The sequence below is a fragment of the Oncorhynchus mykiss genome, chromosome 23, assembly GCF_057628025.1.
Source record: "Oncorhynchus mykiss isolate SJ-2025 chromosome 23, ASM5762802v1, whole genome shotgun sequence".
Lineage (NCBI taxonomy): Eukaryota > Metazoa > Chordata > Actinopteri > Salmoniformes > Salmonidae > Oncorhynchus > Oncorhynchus mykiss.
This window is the reverse complement of record NC_143044.1, coordinates 21,725,505-21,746,768: the sequence shown is the minus strand read 5'-3', so window position 1 is coordinate 21,746,768 and position 21,264 is coordinate 21,725,505. Positions and strand designations below refer to the sequence as shown.

Here is a 21,264-nt window from a genome sequence, read left to right as displayed (position 1 = left end):
TGGCAGCTATACTATTTCCCATTCAAAGGCACTTAAATCCTTTGTCTTGCCCATTCACCCTCTGAATGGCATACATACACGTCCCAATTGTCTCAAGGCTTAAATCCTTCTTTAACCTGTCTCCTCCACTCCATCTACACTGACTAAAGTGGATTTAACAAGTTACATCAATAAGGGATCATAGCTTTTACCTGGATTCACCTGGGCAGTCTGTCATGGAAAGAGCAGGTGTTCCTAATGTTTTGTACACTCAGTCTAGTTTTCCTCTGTCTATAGCGTGTCTGAATGTATAACAGTAGGCCTACATTAGGTTTGTGTTGTTCTTCTTCCATTCATGATAGCAAACTTATTGCAAACTTGTAATGTCTTACACTTTAATCAAGTTCATTTTTTTCATACAGCAACAAAAACAGATAATACTCACATTAGATAGGCCTATTCTAACAACAAAAAGTGCAAAACTTTGAAATAACATTTACAAAAAAAAAATCGTCAACATCGAAAATATAACGTTGTTAAATAAATAAAACTATAGTATTCCCAATAAAGGAAATACATCTGTCAAATGTTAGGCCAAAATGTGTCAAATGTAGCCTAATTGTTATTTGTTGTGTTAATCAGCGCATTCTTCTCCAGTATTAATAGGCTACTATTTTGCTAGTAAATAGGCCTATTGGGTAATGAAAGCTTAACTGCTTATTACAATAACAACTCCGGATGTCATTTATTTGGATCAGCGTTTGCCAAACTGTGGTACTGTAAGCCTACCCCAGTGCTACGCAATCCAGATTCAGGAAGTAGATTATCATTGATGATCTTGTTGTTGAATTTATTTGAATAGTCATAGGCTAGACTATATCAAACTAGTTTTCTCAGAATGTGAGGTGTAATCCTAAAGTAGGCTAATTTACAGTTGAGTAAAATCCTAATTTACAGAATAAAGTAGCACAAAATGGGCAATAGCAAAGGGTCAGCAGACATGTTTGTAATTTTGTCAGGGCAATAGCTATAGGACGCTGGTAGGCCTTATACATCGTTATTTGGGTTTAATTATAATAGGTAGACGTGACTAAGAAAACATTGGGAACCACTGATTTAGAAGTGAAATTCTATATTGGTGTGGATATTATAGGCTACGTCGGTTTGCCAAATTTGAACTTGATGTAGCCTAATAAAGCTAAATGATCAGACAATTAAAAGGGATGTATTGCAGGCCTGAATAAGTAGCCTATAACACCGTATCAAGCATGGCAAGGTTCAAGACAAGAGGAACTGGTTTTAACGAGAAACTGAAACTTCAAGCGCTTTATATGAAAGATGGAAACAAATGCGAACAAAGGGTCAGTCACCGGGCATGCTATTATAAGAGGAGGCCTGCACTGTCATGCACTGTTGTATCTTATAATCTACATGTGCTCATTATGGCTCGATCAACAAAACAGAGGACAAAATAGGCTATAATTAACTTATGAGTACACAAAACTCCACTTCTCTCTAAAATGTGTTGCATACATTACAGATACAGCAGTAGCCTAGATTGGAGTCTATAGGAGAACCTGAGAAGACATAACTTGTAGGCTTTTGTTATATCCCGCGTGTCTTATTAACCCTGATCTTTATAAGGCGTTTTCCCCCAAAACATATTTCGAAATTAATTATTATATGAATAATGAAAAATGCTGTATGTTTTTTTATTCAATACTGATGAATACACTGTTTAATAAATAGCCTACCAAACAAAAATAAACGATTCAAAGAATTACAATCTTTGTACAAGATATAAATAGCCCGAAATATAGTTACATTTGGCAAGTCTAGTTACAGTTTAAACCCCACATGTAACGACTTTTGTCCCTTTAACGCAAAAAGAATACATCGTTGCACTTCAGGATACATAGCCTAATATGGCCATATTTGCTTTCAGGAATTGTCGTTTCTGACCTAATTAGTGATCACTGTTTGTTTAATTGCCATTTCTATGGTGCTTTTATTTGTCCTTCCCATGTTGTAGTTGTGTCATCAATTTAAGAAAGCATTTGGAGTGATCCTCTTTTGATGTGACAACATTCCTGGAAACCCGCTAGAAACTCCCGGTGAAAAAGACTGTAGGGACGTTCGAAGTGAGTCCGAGAGCAGTGTTTGTGGGGAGCTCGTGGGTACACCGTAGCCTTGCGCGCTCTGCTGGAGATGCGGCGGCTGATGCTGACTCCCTGAGACAAAGTAGCCACTCTGTCCGGATAATAGACTAGACGTGCTTACACCGTAACTGTTTGACAAGCCCAGAGCACCGACAGATCCACTTAGATGGCGCGTAAGGTCCCCATTACTCAGCTGGTCCACCCCGGGGAGTAGGGACCCATACGCGTGCCCTTGGTTCAGAAATCCTGCTGATGATCCATTGTAATGGGGATGGTGCAATGATAAAAACGGCGAGATTTGCCAATACAGAGGGTTGTTTGCCCTGTCGTTTATTCCCAAACCAAGAGGCGAGAAGCGCATTCCACGTTTCATCGCCAACTTGCCCCTGGAGGTAGCAGAACGTCTCCGAAGTTTCCCCGTAGTTCCACCAATAAATACATCATCGCTCGAAGGGTCCAACATCCAGTAGTTCCCTTTGCCCGGGTCGTCGTAATGCCTTGGCACTTTCACAAAACACTTATTGAGGCTCAGGTTGTGTCGGATAGAGTTTTGCCAGCCTTGCTTGTGCTCTCGGTAATATGGAAAGTTCTTCATAATAAACTCATAGATACCGTTTAGAGTCAGTCTCTTCTCGGCACTCTGTCTGATAGCCATCATAATCAAGGCGTTGTAGCTGAATGGCGGTTTATCATATTTCCCATTTTTGCTAGGCTCTGTCGCCCGCAAGGTACCCTCGTCTTCCTCCTTTTGTTTCTCCCGGTCCAAAGGTGCAGATTCCATATCAGGATCCAGTGATTTTTCCGAATCAGACCCGGAAGAACCCGTGTTTTTTTCCGGGAGCACGGAGTCCTGTTTGTCACATTTTGAGGGAAGCAGCAGACTCTTGATACTAAATGAAGTAGATCGGTGCACCATCGGCGGTTCTTTCTGATCTTCCATGCCGGACACTGACAAAAAAAATGATTGGGCTTTGTGTTTAAAAAGGAAAAGGTAAGACGCAATTGGATCAGGGCATTGCATGCATTAAGGAACTTATAGGATGGAGAGTTAGCCGGGACTGGGATGTAGAAATTACTAATTAAGGAGGTTCCGTTTTATCACTAGGCTACAGGGGAGGAGCCTGTAACTTGCAGATTTTTATCCCTCTTTCCCATTCGATATTGTTAAAACACGAAATAGACTTTCAGTGCACATATAGCCTATAGAAAAAACATTTTCGTAAGGATTTGACTGAACGGCTGTATTCGTTTACCCAAAGGCGTAACGCAGTTTTACGGCCCATTCTAAAAATAAAATTAAAGGATTATGACGTGTTAGTATGCTCATAATATTTTATGTCAATGCTAATATGGCAAAAAAATCGCTAGCTGGCTAACCAACAACTGTAACGATGTATTTGAGAGACAAGTGCTCATTGTGCAAATGTTAACTATTAATGTTATTTTTTGTAATCAACATTAGACGAAATATAGAAATATATGTTGTCAACAATCTATGCCAACCCCCTCTGTTTTGCCCCATAGTTGGGCATGCTCAGTTTTGTTGCTAAACAACCAACCCATCTGGGTCAAGATACAAATTTGCAGTTTTATAACTAACTTATCTCATTATATTTTACACATTTTGCCATGAGGCTGAGTGAAAATGTAGCGGTTTTAGAGCTAATTTCTTGCTATTCTACACATTTTGCCATGAGGCTGAGAGAAAATATTACCGTTTAAGATAATTTCCTGTAAAATAAAAAAGGCATGGCTCATGACGTGTTCATATAGTCTAATATCTGGAACACAAAGCTATGCGGGTGTGTGGCATACGTGCATGCCCTTGTAACTTTTTCTGTCTATGTGTGGTGTGGTGTACGCGTCAAAGTGTTCGTCGTAGTGAGCCTTGTTGTATTGAGGACAATGGTGGTTTGAATAGGCTACAATGCATTTAATACTGCCTTGAGCATTCTGGATGCGCTCCAATCATACTATTGTTCTGAGTACTGGACATATCAGATGCACATCAGAGAGCCCACTCAGGCTGAACACAACTACTTGAGCGCCTCTAGTGTACTGGGATGTTCCTGCATTGAGTGCGCACTATTTTAGCAGCATGCAGGCGGGTTTTGTGACTAAATATAGGCTAATTGACTACAAACATAACATTTGGTGCTACTAACGAGCTGTGTAGCCCTATGAGTAACATGTTTGTTTTGGTCTATTCACTTAAAATAGAATGGCCTAGACTTGACTTGAACAAATAAGCAACAGACTTAATTTGTTTTCGATCTCAGAAACTTTGTTTACGACTGCGTAAAGATCCCGATACAACCAGGGTTAAAATGATACTTTTTTTATGGTTGTTAACTTGTACTTGTATATACATTACAATTTAGGTCAATGTTATCTCCCATTCGGAATATTAATGCATTACATGACATTTTAGTGACATTTTTAACTGAACGTAGACCTAATGATGGTATACAAAAACTAGTAAGGTTCTATGCCATTACTAATCATTACTAGTAGGCCTACTTTTGTTCATTGAATATTTGTGAACTCTTTAATAATTATCATAGGCCTACCATTACAATAGTGCAATTTTCTATGCTTGTTATTATTAGTGTGTGTGTTGTTGTTGGAGTAGTAGGTGTAGTAGTAGTAGCTCAGTTGGAATAGTAGTCTTTTATTTTATTTTGTTGAAGTATTGTTTGCACTAGTAAAGTTTTGCCCTCATTGCAAAGTTTTCATAACCAAGATTATTATCATCCTTGTTATTATAAAAGTAATATGTACTATCATGATACATTGAGATGTCATTTTCGGTTAGGAGATTTTTTCCAAATGTAGTACCAACTTTTAATTACATTGAATTGAAAGTAATATTGGCTCTTAGGATTGATCCCTGATCATCATCAACATATTGATGGTTCACCAGAGGTATTTTTTAAGAGGTACAGTGCCTTGCGAAAGTATTCGGCCCCCTTGAACTTTGCGACCTTTTGCCACATTTCAGGCTTCAAACATAAAGATATAAAACTGTATTTTTTTGTGAAGAATCAACAACAAGTGGGACACAATCATGAAGTGGAACGACATTTATTGGATATTTCAAACGTTTTTAACAAATCAAAAACTGAAAAATTGGGCGTGCAAAATTATTCAGCCCCCTTAAGTTAATACTTTGTAGCGCCACCTTTTGCTGCGATTACAGCTGTAAGTCGCTTGGGGTATGTCTCTATCAGTTTTGCACATCGAGAGACTGAAATTTTTTCCCATTCCTCCTTGCAAAACAGCTCGAGCTCAGTGAGGTTGGATGGAGAACATTTGTGAACAGCAGTTTTCAGTTCTTTCCACAGATTGTCGATTGGATTCAGGTCTGGACTTTGACTTGGCCATTCTAACACCTGGATACGTTTATTTTTGAACCATTCCATTGTAGATTTTGCTTTATGTTTTGGATCATTGTCTTGTTGGAAGACAAATCTCCATCCCAGTCTCAGGTCTTTTGCAGACTCCATCAGGTTTTCTTCCAGAATGGTCCTGTATTTGGCTCCATCCATCTTCCCATCAATTTTAACCATCTTCCCTGTCCCTGCTGAAGAAAAGCAGGCCCAAACCATGATGCTGCCACCACCATGTTTGACATTGGGGATGGTGTGTTCAGCTGTGTTGCTTTTACGCCAAACATAACGTTTTGCATTGTTGCCAAAAAGTTCAAATTTGGTTTCATCTGACCAGAGCACCTTCTTCCACATGTTTGGTGTGTCTCCCAGGTGGCTTGTGGCAAACTTTAAACGCCACTTTTTATGGATATCTTTAAGAAATGGCTTTCTTCTTGCCACTCTTCCATAAAGGCCAGATTTGTGCAATATACGACTGATTGTTGTCCTATGGACAGAGTCTCCCACCTCAGCTGTAGATCTCTGCAGTTCATCCAGAGTGATCATGGGCCTCTTGGCTGCATCTCTGATCAGTCTTCTCCTTGTATGAGCTGAAAGTTTAGAGGGACGGCCAGGTCTTGGTAGATTTGCAGTGGTCTGATACTCCTTCCATTTCAATATTATCGCTTGCACAGTGCTCCTTGGGATGTTTAAAGCTTGGGAAATCTTTTTGTATCCAAATCCGGCTTTAAACTTCTTCACAACAGTATCCCGGACCTGCCTGGTGTGTTCCTTGTTCTTCATGATGCTCTCTGCGCTTTTAACGGACCTCTGAGACTATCACAGTGCAGGTGCATTTATACGGAGACTTGATTACACACAGGTGGATTGTATTTATCATCATTAGTCATTTAGGTCAACATTGGATCATTCAGAGATCTTCACTGAACTTCTGGAGAGAGTTTGCTGCACTGAAAGTAAAGGGGCTGAATAATTTTGCACGCCCAATTTTTCAGTTTTTGATTTGTTAAAAAAGTTTGAAATATCCAATAAATGTCGTTCCACTTCATGATTGTGTCCCACTTGTTGTTGATTCTTCACAAAAAAATACAGTTTTATATCTTTATGTTTGAAGCCTGAAATGTGGCAAAAGGTCGCAAAGTTCAAGGGGGCCGAATACTTTCGCAAGACACTGTATTTTAAATTATGAAATGTTGCGTTGGGGTAAATTAACCCTTTACCAATTACAGTGTCAAGGGCTTTGAAACCCAGTGAAGAAATACAATACAAAACATCTGAAATGTTTTATGCTTTTAGCTGGGGTACTGTCTCTCTGCTTCCATTGTGTCCAACAATACCTTGAACAAATAAGTGTAAGTAAGTGACGCGGCTCCACTAGTAGGCCTTTGGGGTAAGAATGAATAACAAAACAGGCCAAGGACTAGAGGTTGTCTGAAATGATTGTCAACATGTTTGGGTGTTATGTAAAATAACACGTTTCCTGTCTGTATTTAAGAAGTTTAGATATCAATTAAATTTGAGTTTTTATTTAAAAAGATACATTGTGGAGATTATATTACTTTATTGAAACTATAATACATGTATACTGTATTATAAATATATTGTACCTATCATTTGTGAAATTAAATTTTCCTTTTGAGGAAAAACACTATGGGATATCATTCCGTACATTTTGTGTCACTGAGGAAGGCCTAAGGCTTTTGATTACATTGTAATTGGGAGTAATATGTGTTGATTTTTAGTTCATGCAGACATTGTTTGTACTGTATGACAGCTGAGACAAAATCCTCCATTTAACAAATCTCAAACACAGACCCCAACAAATCTAATCTTAAATGATGAGAAGCCGATATTGCCCCCTTTGTTTAGGCCTGTCAAACAGCAGCAGGTGTTATAAGGCTCTACATACTCAGTCTAAAGGACTGTTATCTAACAGAAATGCTGAAGGTAATAATAATAAGTAATAGTATTCACTGCATGTTGGTCATTGGGGCGGCAGGTAGCCTAGTGGTTAGAGTGTTGGGCAAGTAACCGAAAGGTTGCTAGATTGAATCCCTGAGCTGACAAGGTAAAAATCTGTCGTTCTGCCCCTGAACAAGGCAGTTAACCCATTGTTCCTAGGCTGTTATTGTAAATTAGAATTTGTTCTTAACTGACTTGCCTAGTTAAAAAATAAAATTGAGGTACTGTTTTTGAAGCAATCGGCCTCAGAATCTTGCAATTGTGTTCGTTGTCCGTAGCTTATGCGTGCCCATACCATAATTCCACCGCCACCATGTGGGTACGCTGACAACAATGACATCAGCAAACTGCTCGCCTACCCGACGCCATACACACTCTTTGTCATCTGCCCGGTACAGTTGAAACTGTGATTCATCCTTGAAGAGCACACTTCTCCAGCGTGTCAGTGGCCATCGAAGGTGAGCAGGTGAAGAAGCCGGATGTGGAGGTCCTGGGCTGGCGGGGTTACATGAATGCCCACTCTCTATTGCTATTCAATGAAAATCCTGACTTCATTCTGCTTTGATCAGCCTTTTTTGCCTTGGTGTGTGAATCTGGGCCAGCAACAGGCTACTTTGTTTTTATAGAGGATCTGGTACGCAATTCCCCAGGTGAATTAGCCGGATGTGGAGGTCCTGGGTTGGAGTGGTTTCACGTGGTCTGTGGTTGTGTGGTAGGTTTGACGTACTGCCTAATGACGTTGAAGGAGGCAGCTTATGGTACAGAAATTAACACTCAGTTCTCTGGCAACAGCTCTGGTGGACATTCCTGCAGTCAGCATGCCAGTTGCACACTCCTTCAAAACTTGAGACATCTGTGGCATTGTGTTGTGTGACCAAACTGCACATTTTAAATTGGCCTTTTATTGCCCCCAGCACAAGGTACACCTGTGTAATGATCATGCTGTTTTATCAGCTTCTTGATATGCCACACCTGTCAGGTGGATGGATTATCTTGGCAAAGAGGAAATGCTCTCCAACAGGGACGTAAACACATGTGTGCACAAAATGTCAGAGAAATAAGCTTTTTGAGCGTATGGGATATTTCCGGGATCTTATATTTCAGCTGATGAAACATGGGACCAACACTTTACATGTTGTGTTTATATTTTGGTTCAGTGTATAATCACACTGGTATTATATAGAGATACGTCTAGAAAAACAGTTTGACATTAACCTCCGTCAAGTCACTACATTACCATTGTTCTGTAGGGAAACACCTACATGTTTCACTGTAATATCTCTACTACTACACCCGGCATCAGTGTGTTACCACAGACTGTCAGTTGACAAATGTTGGATAAAGTCAAGAAATCATTTCCATTTCCCCCAGCAATGAATTATTCCACAGCTGCACAGATTAAAGCAGTATTGCCACAGTACTATTTAAGAGCAAGTTTTAAGTGCGAGATGAATATTTTTTGGTGTCTCTAAACATGAACTTGGCTGACACTCCTCTCATCCACTTGAAATCATAAGAGATGGAGAGTGAGAACTTTGGAATAAAGTCATATATGAGAGTCCGGTCAGAGAGGTTATTTTCTTCACACTTAGTGTTTTATACTAGTTTGTGCTATTTCATTTATTGGATCCAATGTCCCCTTTACACATCCTGGGAGTTCTGTCCTTTTGTGTAACAAATTGGGGTGGTAGCAGAGTTTTACAGGTCTTTTAGATTTTATTGTTTTGAGTGAATTTTAAAAACATTGCATTCTCTAACTTTTCAAGTGGCTTCACAAACCTGTGACCCGTCAGTCAACCTTTTAAATTAAATATGAGAATGTCCTATCATAATGCCACATTCACTACATAGAAACATATTCTGGCATTGTCAGTCGGAAAAGTTCAAACACAAGTTCAAACACAGCTTTACTAGATTGCAAGGATAGTCTTGATGGACATTAAAGAAAAGGACTCTCTGTCAAAACATTAGTCTAGCCCATCAAACAGGACATCTGTGTGCCAGAGCACCCCCTAGGGATTCTTGGAGGATCTACCATTAAATACTCTTAAAGCCTAACCTAACACACCAACGCCAAATTAAATCAGGTTGAATCGCCAGCAGTTTCGGGGTCATTCCAAGTTTACTGCTATTTATAGAGCCGAGGTAAGGAGCCTTTTCCAGGGCTACGATGGTAACGCCCCCACACAGCGTGCCTGATTACTTTAGCTCCATCAGGGCTGGAAGAGACACAATGCAACAAGCCAGGATGTTCCCACAGGGAAGTTATAGCTACCGTACACAGAACATCCCATTGTGGGCTTTCTCCTGCTCTAAATCTGGTCTGTGTTGTCACACTTGCTCACATGAATGGGTTTTGTGTGTGAGTGTGTGCACAGAATTCACAGCAACACCCCACACATAGTCGTGCACACACACACACACACACACACACACACACACACACACACACACACACACACACACACACACACACACACACACACACACACACACACACACACTGATAGAAGATGTTGTGGGAGTTTATATTGGTAATCAGATAATGTAGAAGTGTGTCTCAGCAGTAACAAGGTTTCAAGCTTAGGTTCATTGTCTGGAATGCCTCTAATAGAACATGAGGCTAGGTCATTTTAGGTCAGGGAAGCTATTGATTAATTACCTCTTATTGAGGTTGGTTCCAGGGGTACCACAGTGTTGCTCTAGCTTATTACAGTAAATCAATGTTTTTTTTTAAGTTTTGAGGAAACAGCTAAAGTTTTACTCCATTTATTGTGGTCTGTTTAGAACTAATATTTGTGATTGTGTTGATGTTGGTGATTGGCAGGTTCTCCATCCTGGGTTAGAGGTTAATAGGTCAGTTTTCTGAAGTTCAGAGGCTTCATAAAGGTTCATATTACGTTCCTGGCTAACTGCCCTATTTAAGGTATGTTCAGGAGATTGTTCTTGGAAGTAATTACTGATACGAGTCACTCTGATAGTTTTAATGTTTATGCATAACTCATTATAAATATTTGTAAATTCTTTATGAATTATTACATGTGATAGATAAATGCTTATCAGTTGTAATGCTTATAGCTGTAAATGTTTACAAATTATTTAATACTTAATTACGAATTGTTGATTAATCACATTTTTATTCATAAAAATGATTATGAAGGAATATTTAACAACGACTTCACAAATTACCTTTTTTAATCCTGTTCTGTTTGTTGATGGAGAGTTAGCTTAGCTGTATTACCAGACAAAATGTTCCTCTTGTCATATTGATTATGCAGACACATTTAGCTGGGACTGGTGTGGCTGGGGAAAGCGCCTCTGAAGCCAGCCATATACCCTGATGTAGCCTGGGGGCTATGGGAGCAGGGGCCGCTTCCAAGTCAATTGTCCTCCCTGCTGTAAGTCAAAGCCAATGGGTGCATACAAGTCTTCATTCAAGACCGTACGCACTGTATTACATAGAAAAAAATGGCTATGATGAATCATGCAACTAGGCCAACTATTAAGCCTATAGCTAATTTACATAATTACTGTAATGGATTTAATTTAATTAATGTATTGTTTATTGAAGGAGGATAGTCCACTCAATAACAATCACAGGTGTTTTTCACAGAATCCTTGGATCCAACTGAACTGTCTCTTTCTACATTAGTCAAGGCAAACAAGACTGAAGATAAGAGATGGAGTGTACTCCAACGCTGCGCCATTCACATGAGTTATTCACTGCTTTAAAACAGAATCCATACTAAGGCTGTTTAGACAGGCAGCCCAATTCTGTTATGCACTAATTCATCATTTGACCAATCACATCAACTCTGAAAAAGATCTGATGTGAAAAGATCTGATGCGATTGGCCTGTCTAAACGCAGCTTAAGCAACATAGACAGAGGCAAAGTTCAGAAGCATTATTCTCAGAGCACTTCAGCAACTACTGTACATAGTAAATCCTGCGTTACTGTTTGTGTTCAATGTATCTGACAGTGAGGAAATACAAACAATCCTCAATATAGAAATAATCCATAAAATGTTTGGACTCAATGGAATACAGTTTATGGGCTATACTCTTTGGGGGTTTATGTGATACCTTAGTGGAGGACTATTACACCACATTACATCAGTTTAGCTTTATATCACTGCAGAGGATCAAAAGATGGATTAGAACATGGATAGACTACTTTCCCATGTATGTGTGTGTTTGAAGCATTGTGGCTTTTTACTGGTACTCCAAACATACAGTCTATGACAAAATCTACCATAACATGTTATTGCACAATTTACAGTACCAGTCAAAAGTTTAGACACACCTGCTCATTCAAGGGTTTTTCTTTATTTTGACTATTTTCTACATTGTAGAATAATATCGAAGACATCAAAACACATATGGAATCATGTAGTAACCAACCAATCAAAATGTACTTTATTTTTGAGATTCTTCTAAGTAGCCACCCTTTGCCTTGATGACAGCTTTACATATTCTTGGAATTCTATCAACCAGCTTCACCTGGAATGCTTTTCCAGCAGTCTTGAAGCAGTTCCCACATATGCTGAGCACTTGTTGGCTGCTTTTCCTTTACTCTGCGGTCCAACTCATCCCAAACCATCTCACTTGGGTTGAGGTAGCATGATTGTGGAGGCCAGGTCATCTGATGCAACACTCCATCACTCTCCTTCTTAGTAAAGTAGCTCTTACACAGCCTAGAGGTGTGGTACGTCATTGTCATGTTGAAAAACAAATGATGATCCCACTAAGTGCAGACCAGATGGGATGGTGTATCGCTGCAAAATGCTGTGGTAGCCATGCTGGTTAAGTGTGCCTTGAATTCTAAATAAATCACAGACAATGTCACCAGCAAAGCACCTACACACCATCATCCATGCTTCATGGTGGGAACCACACATGTGGAGATCATCCAGTCACCTACTCTGCGTCTCACAAAGACACAGAGGTTGGAACCAAAAATCTCAAATTTGGACTCATCAGATCAAAGGACAGATTTCCACCAGTCTAATGTCCATTGCTTGTGTTGGTTCGCCCAAGCGAGTCTCTTCTTCTTATTGGTGTCCTTTAGTAGTGGTTTCTTTGCAGCAATTCAACCAAAAAGGCCTGATTCACGCAGTGTCCTCTGAACAGTTGATATTGAGATTACTAGAACTCTGTGAAGCATTTATTTGAGCTGCAATTTCTGAGGCTGGTAACTCTAATGAACGTATCCTCTGCAGTAGAGGTAACTATGGGTCTTCCTTTCCTGTGGTAGTCCTCACGAGAGCCAGTTTCATCATAGCACTTGATTGTTTTTGCAACTGCACTTGAAGAAACTTCAAAAGTTTTTGACATTTCCCAGATTGACTGATCTTCATGTCTTAAAGTAATGATGGACTGTTGTTTCTCTTTGCTTATTTGAGCTGTTCTTGCCTTAATATGGACTTGGTCTTTTACCAAATAGAGCTATCTTCTCTATATCACCCCTACCTTGTCACAACACAACTGATTGTCTCAAACGCATTAAGAAGGAAATAAATTCCACATATTAACTTTAACAAGGCACACATGTTAATTGAAATGCATTCCAGGTGACTACCTCATGAAGCTGGTTGAGAGAATGCCAAGAGTTTGCAAAGCTGTCATCAAGGCAACGGGTGGCTACATTGAAGAATCTCAAATATAAAATATATTTTGATTTGTTTAATACTTTTTTGGTTACTACATGATTCCATATGTGTTTGTCATGTATTGTCATGTTGTGTCTTGTTTCTGTCCTTTCCCTTCACCCTGTCTCCCTCTGCTGGTCGTTATTAGGTTACCTTTTCTCCCCCTCTTTCCCCCAGCTGTTCCTTGTCTCCTCCTAACTACCTCGTCACCCCTTTTCCCACCTGTTCCCTTTTTCCCTCTGATTAGTCCTCTATATCTCTCTCTGTTTTTGTTCCTGTCTTTGTCGGATTCTTGTTTGTGTTTTTCATGCCTGAACCAGACTATCGTCATGTTTGCTGCAACCTTGTCCTGTCCTGTCGGAATCTGCCGGTCCATCTGAGCCTACCTATGTTTTGTTATTAAAGAGGTTCTGTTTACGTTAATTCGCTTTTGGGTCCTCATTCACGCACCTTAACAGAAGAATCCGACCAAGAATGGACCCAGCGACTTCGGATCCTCTCCACTCAGCCGTCGAGATCCAGGGAGCGATGCTAGGCAGACACGAGCAGGAATTGTCTGCTGCTCGACATTCCGTTGAGACCCTGGCCACCCAAGTCTCCAACCTCACAGAACAGGTTCACCATCTCCGCCTCGATCCACCGGCCACTTCCAGGGCTTTCGAATCTCCGGAGCCCAGAATCAATAACCCGCCGTGTTACTCTGGGGAGCCCACTGAATGCCGCTCGTTCCTCACCCAGTGTGATATTGTGTTTTCTCTCCAGCCCAACACTTACTCCAGGAGCACTGCTCGTGTCGCCTACGTCATATCTCTCCTTACTGGACGGGCTCGTGAGTGGGGCACGGCAATCTGGGAGGCAAGGGCTGAGTGTACTAACCAGTATCAGGACTTTAAGGAGGAGATGATACGGGTTTTTGATCGATCTGTTTTTGGGGAGGAGGCTTCCAGGGCCCTGTCTTCCCTATGTCAAGGTAATCGATCCATAACAGACTACTCTATTGAGTTTCGCACTCTTGCTGCCTCCAGTGGCTGGAACGAGCCGGCTTTGCTCGCTCGTTTTCTGGAGGGTCTCCGCGCAGAGGTAAAGGATGAGATTCTCTCCCGGGAGGTTCCTTCCAGTGTGGATTCCTTGATTGAACTCGCTATTCGCATTGAGCGACGGGTTGATCTTCGTCACCGAGCTCGTGGAAAGGAGCTCGCGTTCTCCGTTGCCCCCCTCTCCGCATCACTACCATCTTCCTCTGCCGGCTCGGGTGCTGAGCCTATGCAGCTGGGAGGTATCCGCATCTCGACTAAGGAGAGGGAACGGAGAATCACCAACCGCCTCTGTCTCTATTGCGGTTCTGCTGGTCATTTTGTCACTTCATGTCCAGTAAAAGCCAGAGCTCATCAGTAAGCGGAGGGCTACTGGTGAGCGCTACTACTCCTGTCTCTCCTTCAAGATCCTGCACTACCTTGTCGGTCCATCTACGCTGGACCGGTTCGTCAGCTTCCTGCAGTGCCTTAATAGACTCTGGGGCGGAGGGCTGTTTTATGGACGAGACCTGGGCTCGGGAACATGACATTCCTCTCAGACAGTTAAGGGAGTCCACGGCCTTGTTCGCCCTGGATGGTAGTCCTCTCCCCAGGATTCAGCGTGAGACGCTACCTTTAACCCTCACTGTTTCTGGTAATCATAGCGAAACCATTTCTTTTTGAATTTTTCGTTCACCTTTTACACCTGTTGTTTTGGGCCATCCCTGGCTAGTTTGTCATAATCCTTCCATTAATTGGTCTAGTAATTCTATCCTCTCCTGGAACGTCTCTTGTCATGTGAAATGTTTAATGTCTGCTATCCCTCCTGTTTCCTCTGTCTCTTCTTCACAGGAGGAGCCTGGTGATTTGACAGGGGTGCCGGAGGAATATCACGATCTGCGCACGGTGTTCAGTCGGTCCAGGGCCACCTCTCTTCCCCCACACCGGTCGTATGATGGTAGTATTGATCTCCTTCCGGGAACCACTCCCCCCCGGGGTAGACTATACTCTCTGTCGGCTCCCGAACGTAAGGCTCTCGAAGATTATTTGTCTGTAGCTCTTGCCGCCGGTACCATAGTCCCCTCCTCCTCTCCCGCCGGAGCGGGGTTTTTTTTTGTTAAGAAGAAGGACGGGTCCCTGCGCCCCTGCATAGATTATCGAGGGCTGAATGACATAACAGTGAAGAATCGTTATCCGCTTCCTCTTATGTCTTCAGCCTTCGAGATCCTGCAGGGAGCCAGGTTTTTCACTAAGTTGGACCTTCGTAACGCTTACCATCTCGTGCGCATCAGGGAGGGGGACGAGTGGAAGACGGCGTTTAACACTCCGTTAGGGCACTTTGAATACCGGGTTCTTCCTTTCGGCCTCGCTAACGCTCCAGCTGTCTTTCAGGCATTAGTCAATGATGTCCTGAGAGACATGCTGAACATCTTTGTTTTCGTTTACCTTGACGATATCCTGATTTTTTCACCGTCACTCCAGATTCATGTTCAGCACGTTCGACGTGTCCTCCAGCGCCTTTTAGAGAATTGTCTTTTTGTGAAGGCTGAGAAGTGCTCTTTTCATGCCTCCTCCGTCACATTTCTCGGTTCTGTTATTTCCGCTGAAGGCATTAAGATGGATCCCGCTAAGGTCCAAGCTGTCATTGATTGGCCCGTCCCTAAGTCACGCGTCGAGCTGCAGCGCTTTCTCGGCTTCGCGAACTTCTATCGTCGTTTCATCCGTAATTTCGGTCAGGTGGCAGCTCCTCTCACAGCCCTTACTTCTGTCAAGACGTGCTTTAAGTGGTCCGTTTCCGCCCAGGGAGCTTTTGATCTCCTCAAGAATCGTTTTACATCCGCACCTATCCTTGTTACACCTGACGTCACTAGACAGTTCGTTGTCGAGGTTGACGCGTCAGAGGTGGGCGTGGGAGCCATTCTTTCTCAGCGCTCCCTCTCTGACGACAAGGTCCACCCTTGCGCGTATTTTTCTCATCGCCTGTCGCCGTCGGAACGTAACTATGATGTGGGAAACCGCGAACTGCTCGCCATCCGCTTAGCCCTAGGCGAATGGCGACAGTGGTTGGAGGGGGCGACCGTTCCTTTTGTCGTTTGGACTGACCATAGGAACCTTGAGTACATCCGTTCTGCCAAACGACTTAATGCGCGTCAGGCGCGCTGGGCGCTGTTTTTCGCTCGTTTCGAGTTCGTGATTTCTTATCGTCCGGGCTCTAAGAACACCAAGCCTGATGCTTTATCTCGTCTCTTCAGTTCTTCAGTAGCCTCCACTGACCCCGAGGGGATTCTCCCTGAGGGTCGTGTTGTCGGGTTGACTGTCTGGGGAATTGAGAGGCAGGTAAAGCAAGCACTCACTCAAACTCCGTCGCCGCGCGCTTGTCCTAGGAACCTTCTTTTCGTTCCCGTTCCTACTCGTCTGGCCGTTCTTCAGTGGGCTCACTCTGCCAAGTTAGCCGGCCATCCTGGCGTTCGGGGTACGCTTGCTTCCATTCGCCAGCGTTTTTGGTGGCCCACCCGGGAGCATGACACGCGTCGCTTCGTGGCTGCTTGTTCGGTCTGCGCGCAGACTAAGTCCGGTAACTCCCCTCCTGCCGGCCGTCTCAGGCCGCTTCCCATTCCCTCTCGACCGTGGTCTCACATCGCCTTAGATTTTGTCACCGGACTGCCTTCGTCAGCGGGGAAGACTGTTATTCTTACGGTTGTCGACAGGTTCTCTAAGGCGGCTCATTTTATTCCCCTTGCTAAGCTTCCTTCTGCTAAAGAGACGGCACAAATCATCATCGAGAATGTTTTCAGAATTCATGGCCTTCCGTCAGACGTCGTTTCGGACAGAGGTCCGCAATTCACGTCTCAATTTTGGAGGGAGTTTTGCCGTTTGATTGGGGCTTCCGTCAGTCTCTCTTCCGGCTTTCACCCCCAGTCTAACGGTCAAGCAGAACGGGCCAATCAGACTATTGGTCGCATCTTACGCAGTCTTTCTTTTCGCAACCCTGCGTCTTGGTCAGAACAGCTCCCCTGGGCAGAATACGCCCACAACTCGCTTCCTTCGTCTGCGACCGGGCTATCTCCTTTTCAGAGTAGCCTCGGGTACCAGCCTCCGCTGTTCTCATCTCAGTTCGCCGAGTCCAGCGTCCCCTCCGCTCAGGCTTTTGTCCAACGTTGCGAGCGCACCTGGAAGAGGGTCAGGTCTGCACTTTGCCGTTATAGGGCGCAGACTGTGAGAGCTGCTAATAAGCGTAGAACTAAGAGTCCTAGATATTGTCGCGGTCAGAGAGTTTGGCTCTCCACTCAGAACCTTCCCCTTAAGACCGCTTCTCGCAAGTTGACCCCGCGGTTCATTGGTCCGTTCCGTATTTCTCGGATCATTAATCCTGTCGCAGTGCGACTTCTTCTTCCGCGATATCTTCGTCGCGTCCACCCGGTCTTCCATGTCTCCTGTGTCAAGCCCGTTCTTCGCGCCCCCGCTCGTCTTCCCCCCCCCCCATCCTTGTCGAGGGCGCACCCATCTACAGGGTCCGTAGGATTTTGGACATGCGTCCTCGGGGCCGTGGTCATCAGTACCTAGTAGATTGGGAGGGGTACGGTCCTGAGGAGAGGAGTTGGGTTCCCTCTCGGGACGTGCTGGACCGTGCGCTGATCGATGATTTCCTCCGTTGCCGCCAGGTTTCCTCCTCGAGTGCGCCAGGAGGCGCTCGGTGAGTGGGGGGGTACTGTCATGTATTGTCATGTTGTGTCTTGTTTCTGTCCTTTCCCTTCACCCTGTCTCCCTCTGCTGGTCGTTATTAGGTTACCTTTTCTCCCCCTCTTTCCCCCAGCTGTTCCTTGTCTCCTCCTAACTACCTCGTCACCCCTTTTCCCACCTGTTCCCTTTTTCCCTCTGATTAGTCCTCTATATCTCTCTCTGTTTTTGTTCCTGTCTTTGTCGGATTCTTGTTTGTGTTTTTCATGCCTGAACCAGACTATCGTCATGTTTGCTGCAACCTTGTCCTGTCCTGTCGGAATCTGCCGGTCCATCTGAGCCTACCTATGTTTTGTTATTAAAGAAGTTCTGTTTACGTTAATTCGCTTTTGGGTCCTCATTCACGCACCTTAACAGTGTTATTTCATAGTTTTGATGTATTCGCTATTATTCTACAATGTAGAAAATAGTCAAAATAAAGTTTGTGTCCAAACTTTTGACTGGTACTGTATATTTCATCATTGGGAAACATAAATGTTCTTGCATTATTCAAGAGGACAATGCAGTGCAATGCAATCAATCAATATGATTTCAGTCATAAAATGGTTAATGGAAACACCTGAAAGTAGTGACAGATGTTAAATACAGATTCTGGTTTTGAATAATATGCGATATGTACGTTTGTTGACAAGATGGAAGTGGTTTTGTTATGTTTTAAAAAAACATTTTTTACTGCTTTTGTAATTTTAGCCTATACACAATCCACCCACAATTATATCCACCACAAACCCAGCGACAGCATTTTTTTACTGCGACCTAACGTAGCATAATGTCCTAGGCTGAACAGTCAGTACCATTGAAAGTCTTTGAACTGCTGCAGGTGTCTTTTGACAAGTCCATTGCTGTTCATGGATGTGCCCTAATTCTCTCCTCCCCCTTGGGTTTGTGTACACTAGCGCCTAGTGTTCCCGTGTCCTTTACAAAGGTCAATTTGGCTGCTTTGGTTGGCCACACACTTCCTCCCTAACCAGCCTCAACCCCAGCCTCAACCCCACACTGATCATCAGACACATCAGGGAACAGGCCGACCAGGGCCAACTGCATACAATGTATTTAATGGAGCTCTATTTCCTTATCCTTTGTTATGTAAAGTCATTGATGTGTGTGCATGCGCCGGTGTCAGTGTGAATTCTTGGTTTGTGTGTGTGTATTTGTGTGTGTTTGTATGTTCCGTGTGTGCGTGCGTGGATGCACAGGGAGGGGAGATGGACTCTGGCCACGGATGCATTCTGTTGGATGATATTACTAAAAGGAGCCGACATGTTACACAGCAGACATGGCGTAGCTTTGCCTTTCAGCTCAGCTCTCTGCCCCCGTGCCTGACAAGGCCTCAGGGATCACCCCAGTCCACAGCGAGGCGCAGAATAGCACTCAACATCTTTCACAGACGCTGCAAAGAACACTGCGACCTAAAAACCCAGCTCACAGAAAACCCTGCATTCCAAACAGAAGAGTCATCCATGTGTGAACACAGTGAACACACACTGAAATTCGATTATATCACCACTCTCCAATAATTTAGCAAGACTGTAAAATTGTTCCCTGTCGCCTGCAATGTGATGAGGGGGGGGGGGGGGGTTGTTATGGAACAGTAGAGTAAATATTTCGATAGGAGCGATCATCGTTGTTTCATGTGACGATCCTCAGCTGTCAGTTCTGCTGCTCGTCTGTCTCATTCTCTCTTTATCAGTGGATGCTGTGTCTGTTTGCCTGTGCGTTGGTGCGCGCCTGCCTGTCCAGTGGTATGTGTCTGCACACGCGTGTCTGTCTATCTGTGTGTATGTGTGTTTGTTTGTATTCCAGCCTCTTTCATTTTGTGCTTATGGTAATTATGCTCTTGCCTTAGTCACAAAATAGCTAGTTTGTAGAGGCTAATTAGATGAATGTCAGATGCAATCTTGGTACCTATCCACCACAACCCTGCAGCTGTATGCTAACTTTAAGCTTCATACAGACCTGCAGCTGTCTAGTACTTGTCTGAGACTACCTGATATACCTGCTAACACGAGGCTACCTAGCTGAGCTATCGGTAACTACAATACAGCGTTAACCTTGGGCTAACTGATAACTAGGGCTCTTTGCCAACCTGGGGCCCCTTAGCTATGACCTGCTGACTCAGAAACATGAGCTGAACTGGACTCCTGACTGATCTTTGCCTGCAGCATCAACCTCACACTGACTTTGAGGGCAAAAGTATAAATAGCACAAATATGCCGTTACTAACCCTTGGAATTCACCCCCCCCCCCCCCCCCAGTACTGTGGCAATTAGCCAGGCAGAACCTGGATCAGTCAGTAATGTGGTACCTTATCCCAAGTATGCATTAACGATTGTGGAAACATAACGTGATTTAAATAGAAAGCTTTATCAAATCAGATAACCTGTTCAGATTTTTGTCCAGCACATGTTGGGCACAATGCCTATCTGATTCAAAGTGATATGAGAAATGTAAACACATTAACACAGAATAAGAGCAAATGACCTAAGCAGGCTACTGTAGCCGTTGGCAAATGCAGTACTGAATAAAATAGATCACTGTGGACTGTGAACCTAAGGATGGTATTTGCTGTAGGGTTGTTCTGGGTTTGAGCATAAAGATTCAATTTACAAACCAGAAACTATCAGTTCAAGTTTAGAAAATAACGGGGCAATATTTATGCAATGCATTTTTTCTACTGGAAATGTTGTACAGTGTATGAGCTTGTATTTCAATTTGGAGGTAGTAGTAAATATGAATATACTGAATTTGAATGGAAATATATTCCCTTGGATATGTAACATGAGTATTGACTGGGTTTGGAAATGTGAGTCAATGTGGGTGGGAGGATTTATTTTCTGGGATCTGGATTGGAAATGAATTACAAGGGTTAGGAAAGGCACATTTGTGCTATTTATACTTTTGCCCTCCAAGTCAGCATGAGGTTGATGCTGCAGGCAAAGATCAGTCAGGAGTCCAGTTCAGGTCAGCTCATGTTTCTGAGTCAGCAGGTAGCTGCAGGTCATAGTGCATTCGGAAAGTATCCAGACCCCTTTACTTTTTCCACATTTTGTTACATTACAGCCTTATTCTAAAATGTGTTTTTCTTCTCATCAATCTACACACAATACCCCATAATGACAAAGCAAAAACATACCTTATTTACATTTATGTAAATACCTTATTTACATAAATATTCAGACCCTTTGCTAAGAGACTCGAATTTGAGCTCAGGTGCATCCTGTTTCTATTGATCCCCCTTGAGATGTTTATACAACTTAATTGGAGTCCACCTGTGATTAATTAAATTGATTGGACATGCTTTGGAAAGGCACACACCTGTATATGTAAGGTCCCAAAGTTGGCAGTGCATGTCAGAGCAAGAACCAAGCCATGAGG

General features: G+C 43.0%; 2 protein-coding genes across 2 annotated transcripts in view; one reads left to right on the top strand and one right to left on the bottom strand.

Moving 5' to 3' along the window:
- Window positions 1-354: 354 nt before the first annotated feature.
- LOC110502572 (forkhead box protein G1-like) lies at window positions 355-3,401 on the bottom strand. The gene has a single exon (XM_021580714.3). The coding sequence runs from the start codon at window positions 3,157-3,159 to the stop codon at window positions 2,020-2,022; it is 1,140 nt and encodes a 379-aa protein (XP_021436389.2). The 5' UTR covers window positions 3,160-3,401; the 3' UTR covers window positions 355-2,019.
- Window positions 3,008-21,264, top strand: part of LOC110502574 (acylphosphatase-2) — a 43,420-nt gene continuing 25,163 nt past the window's right edge. The window contains exon 1 of the mRNA XM_090217061.1: window positions 3,008-3,129. The gene's annotated coding sequence lies outside the window, so the exon portion shown is untranslated. The remainder of the gene's footprint in view (window positions 3,130-21,264) is intronic.

Bases quoted from the DNA above. Each gene is read 5' to 3' on its own strand.
- LOC110502572 (XM_021580714.3), bottom strand. From the start codon at position 3,159: ATGCAATGCCCTGATCCAATTGCGTCTTACCTTTTCCTTTTTAAACAC.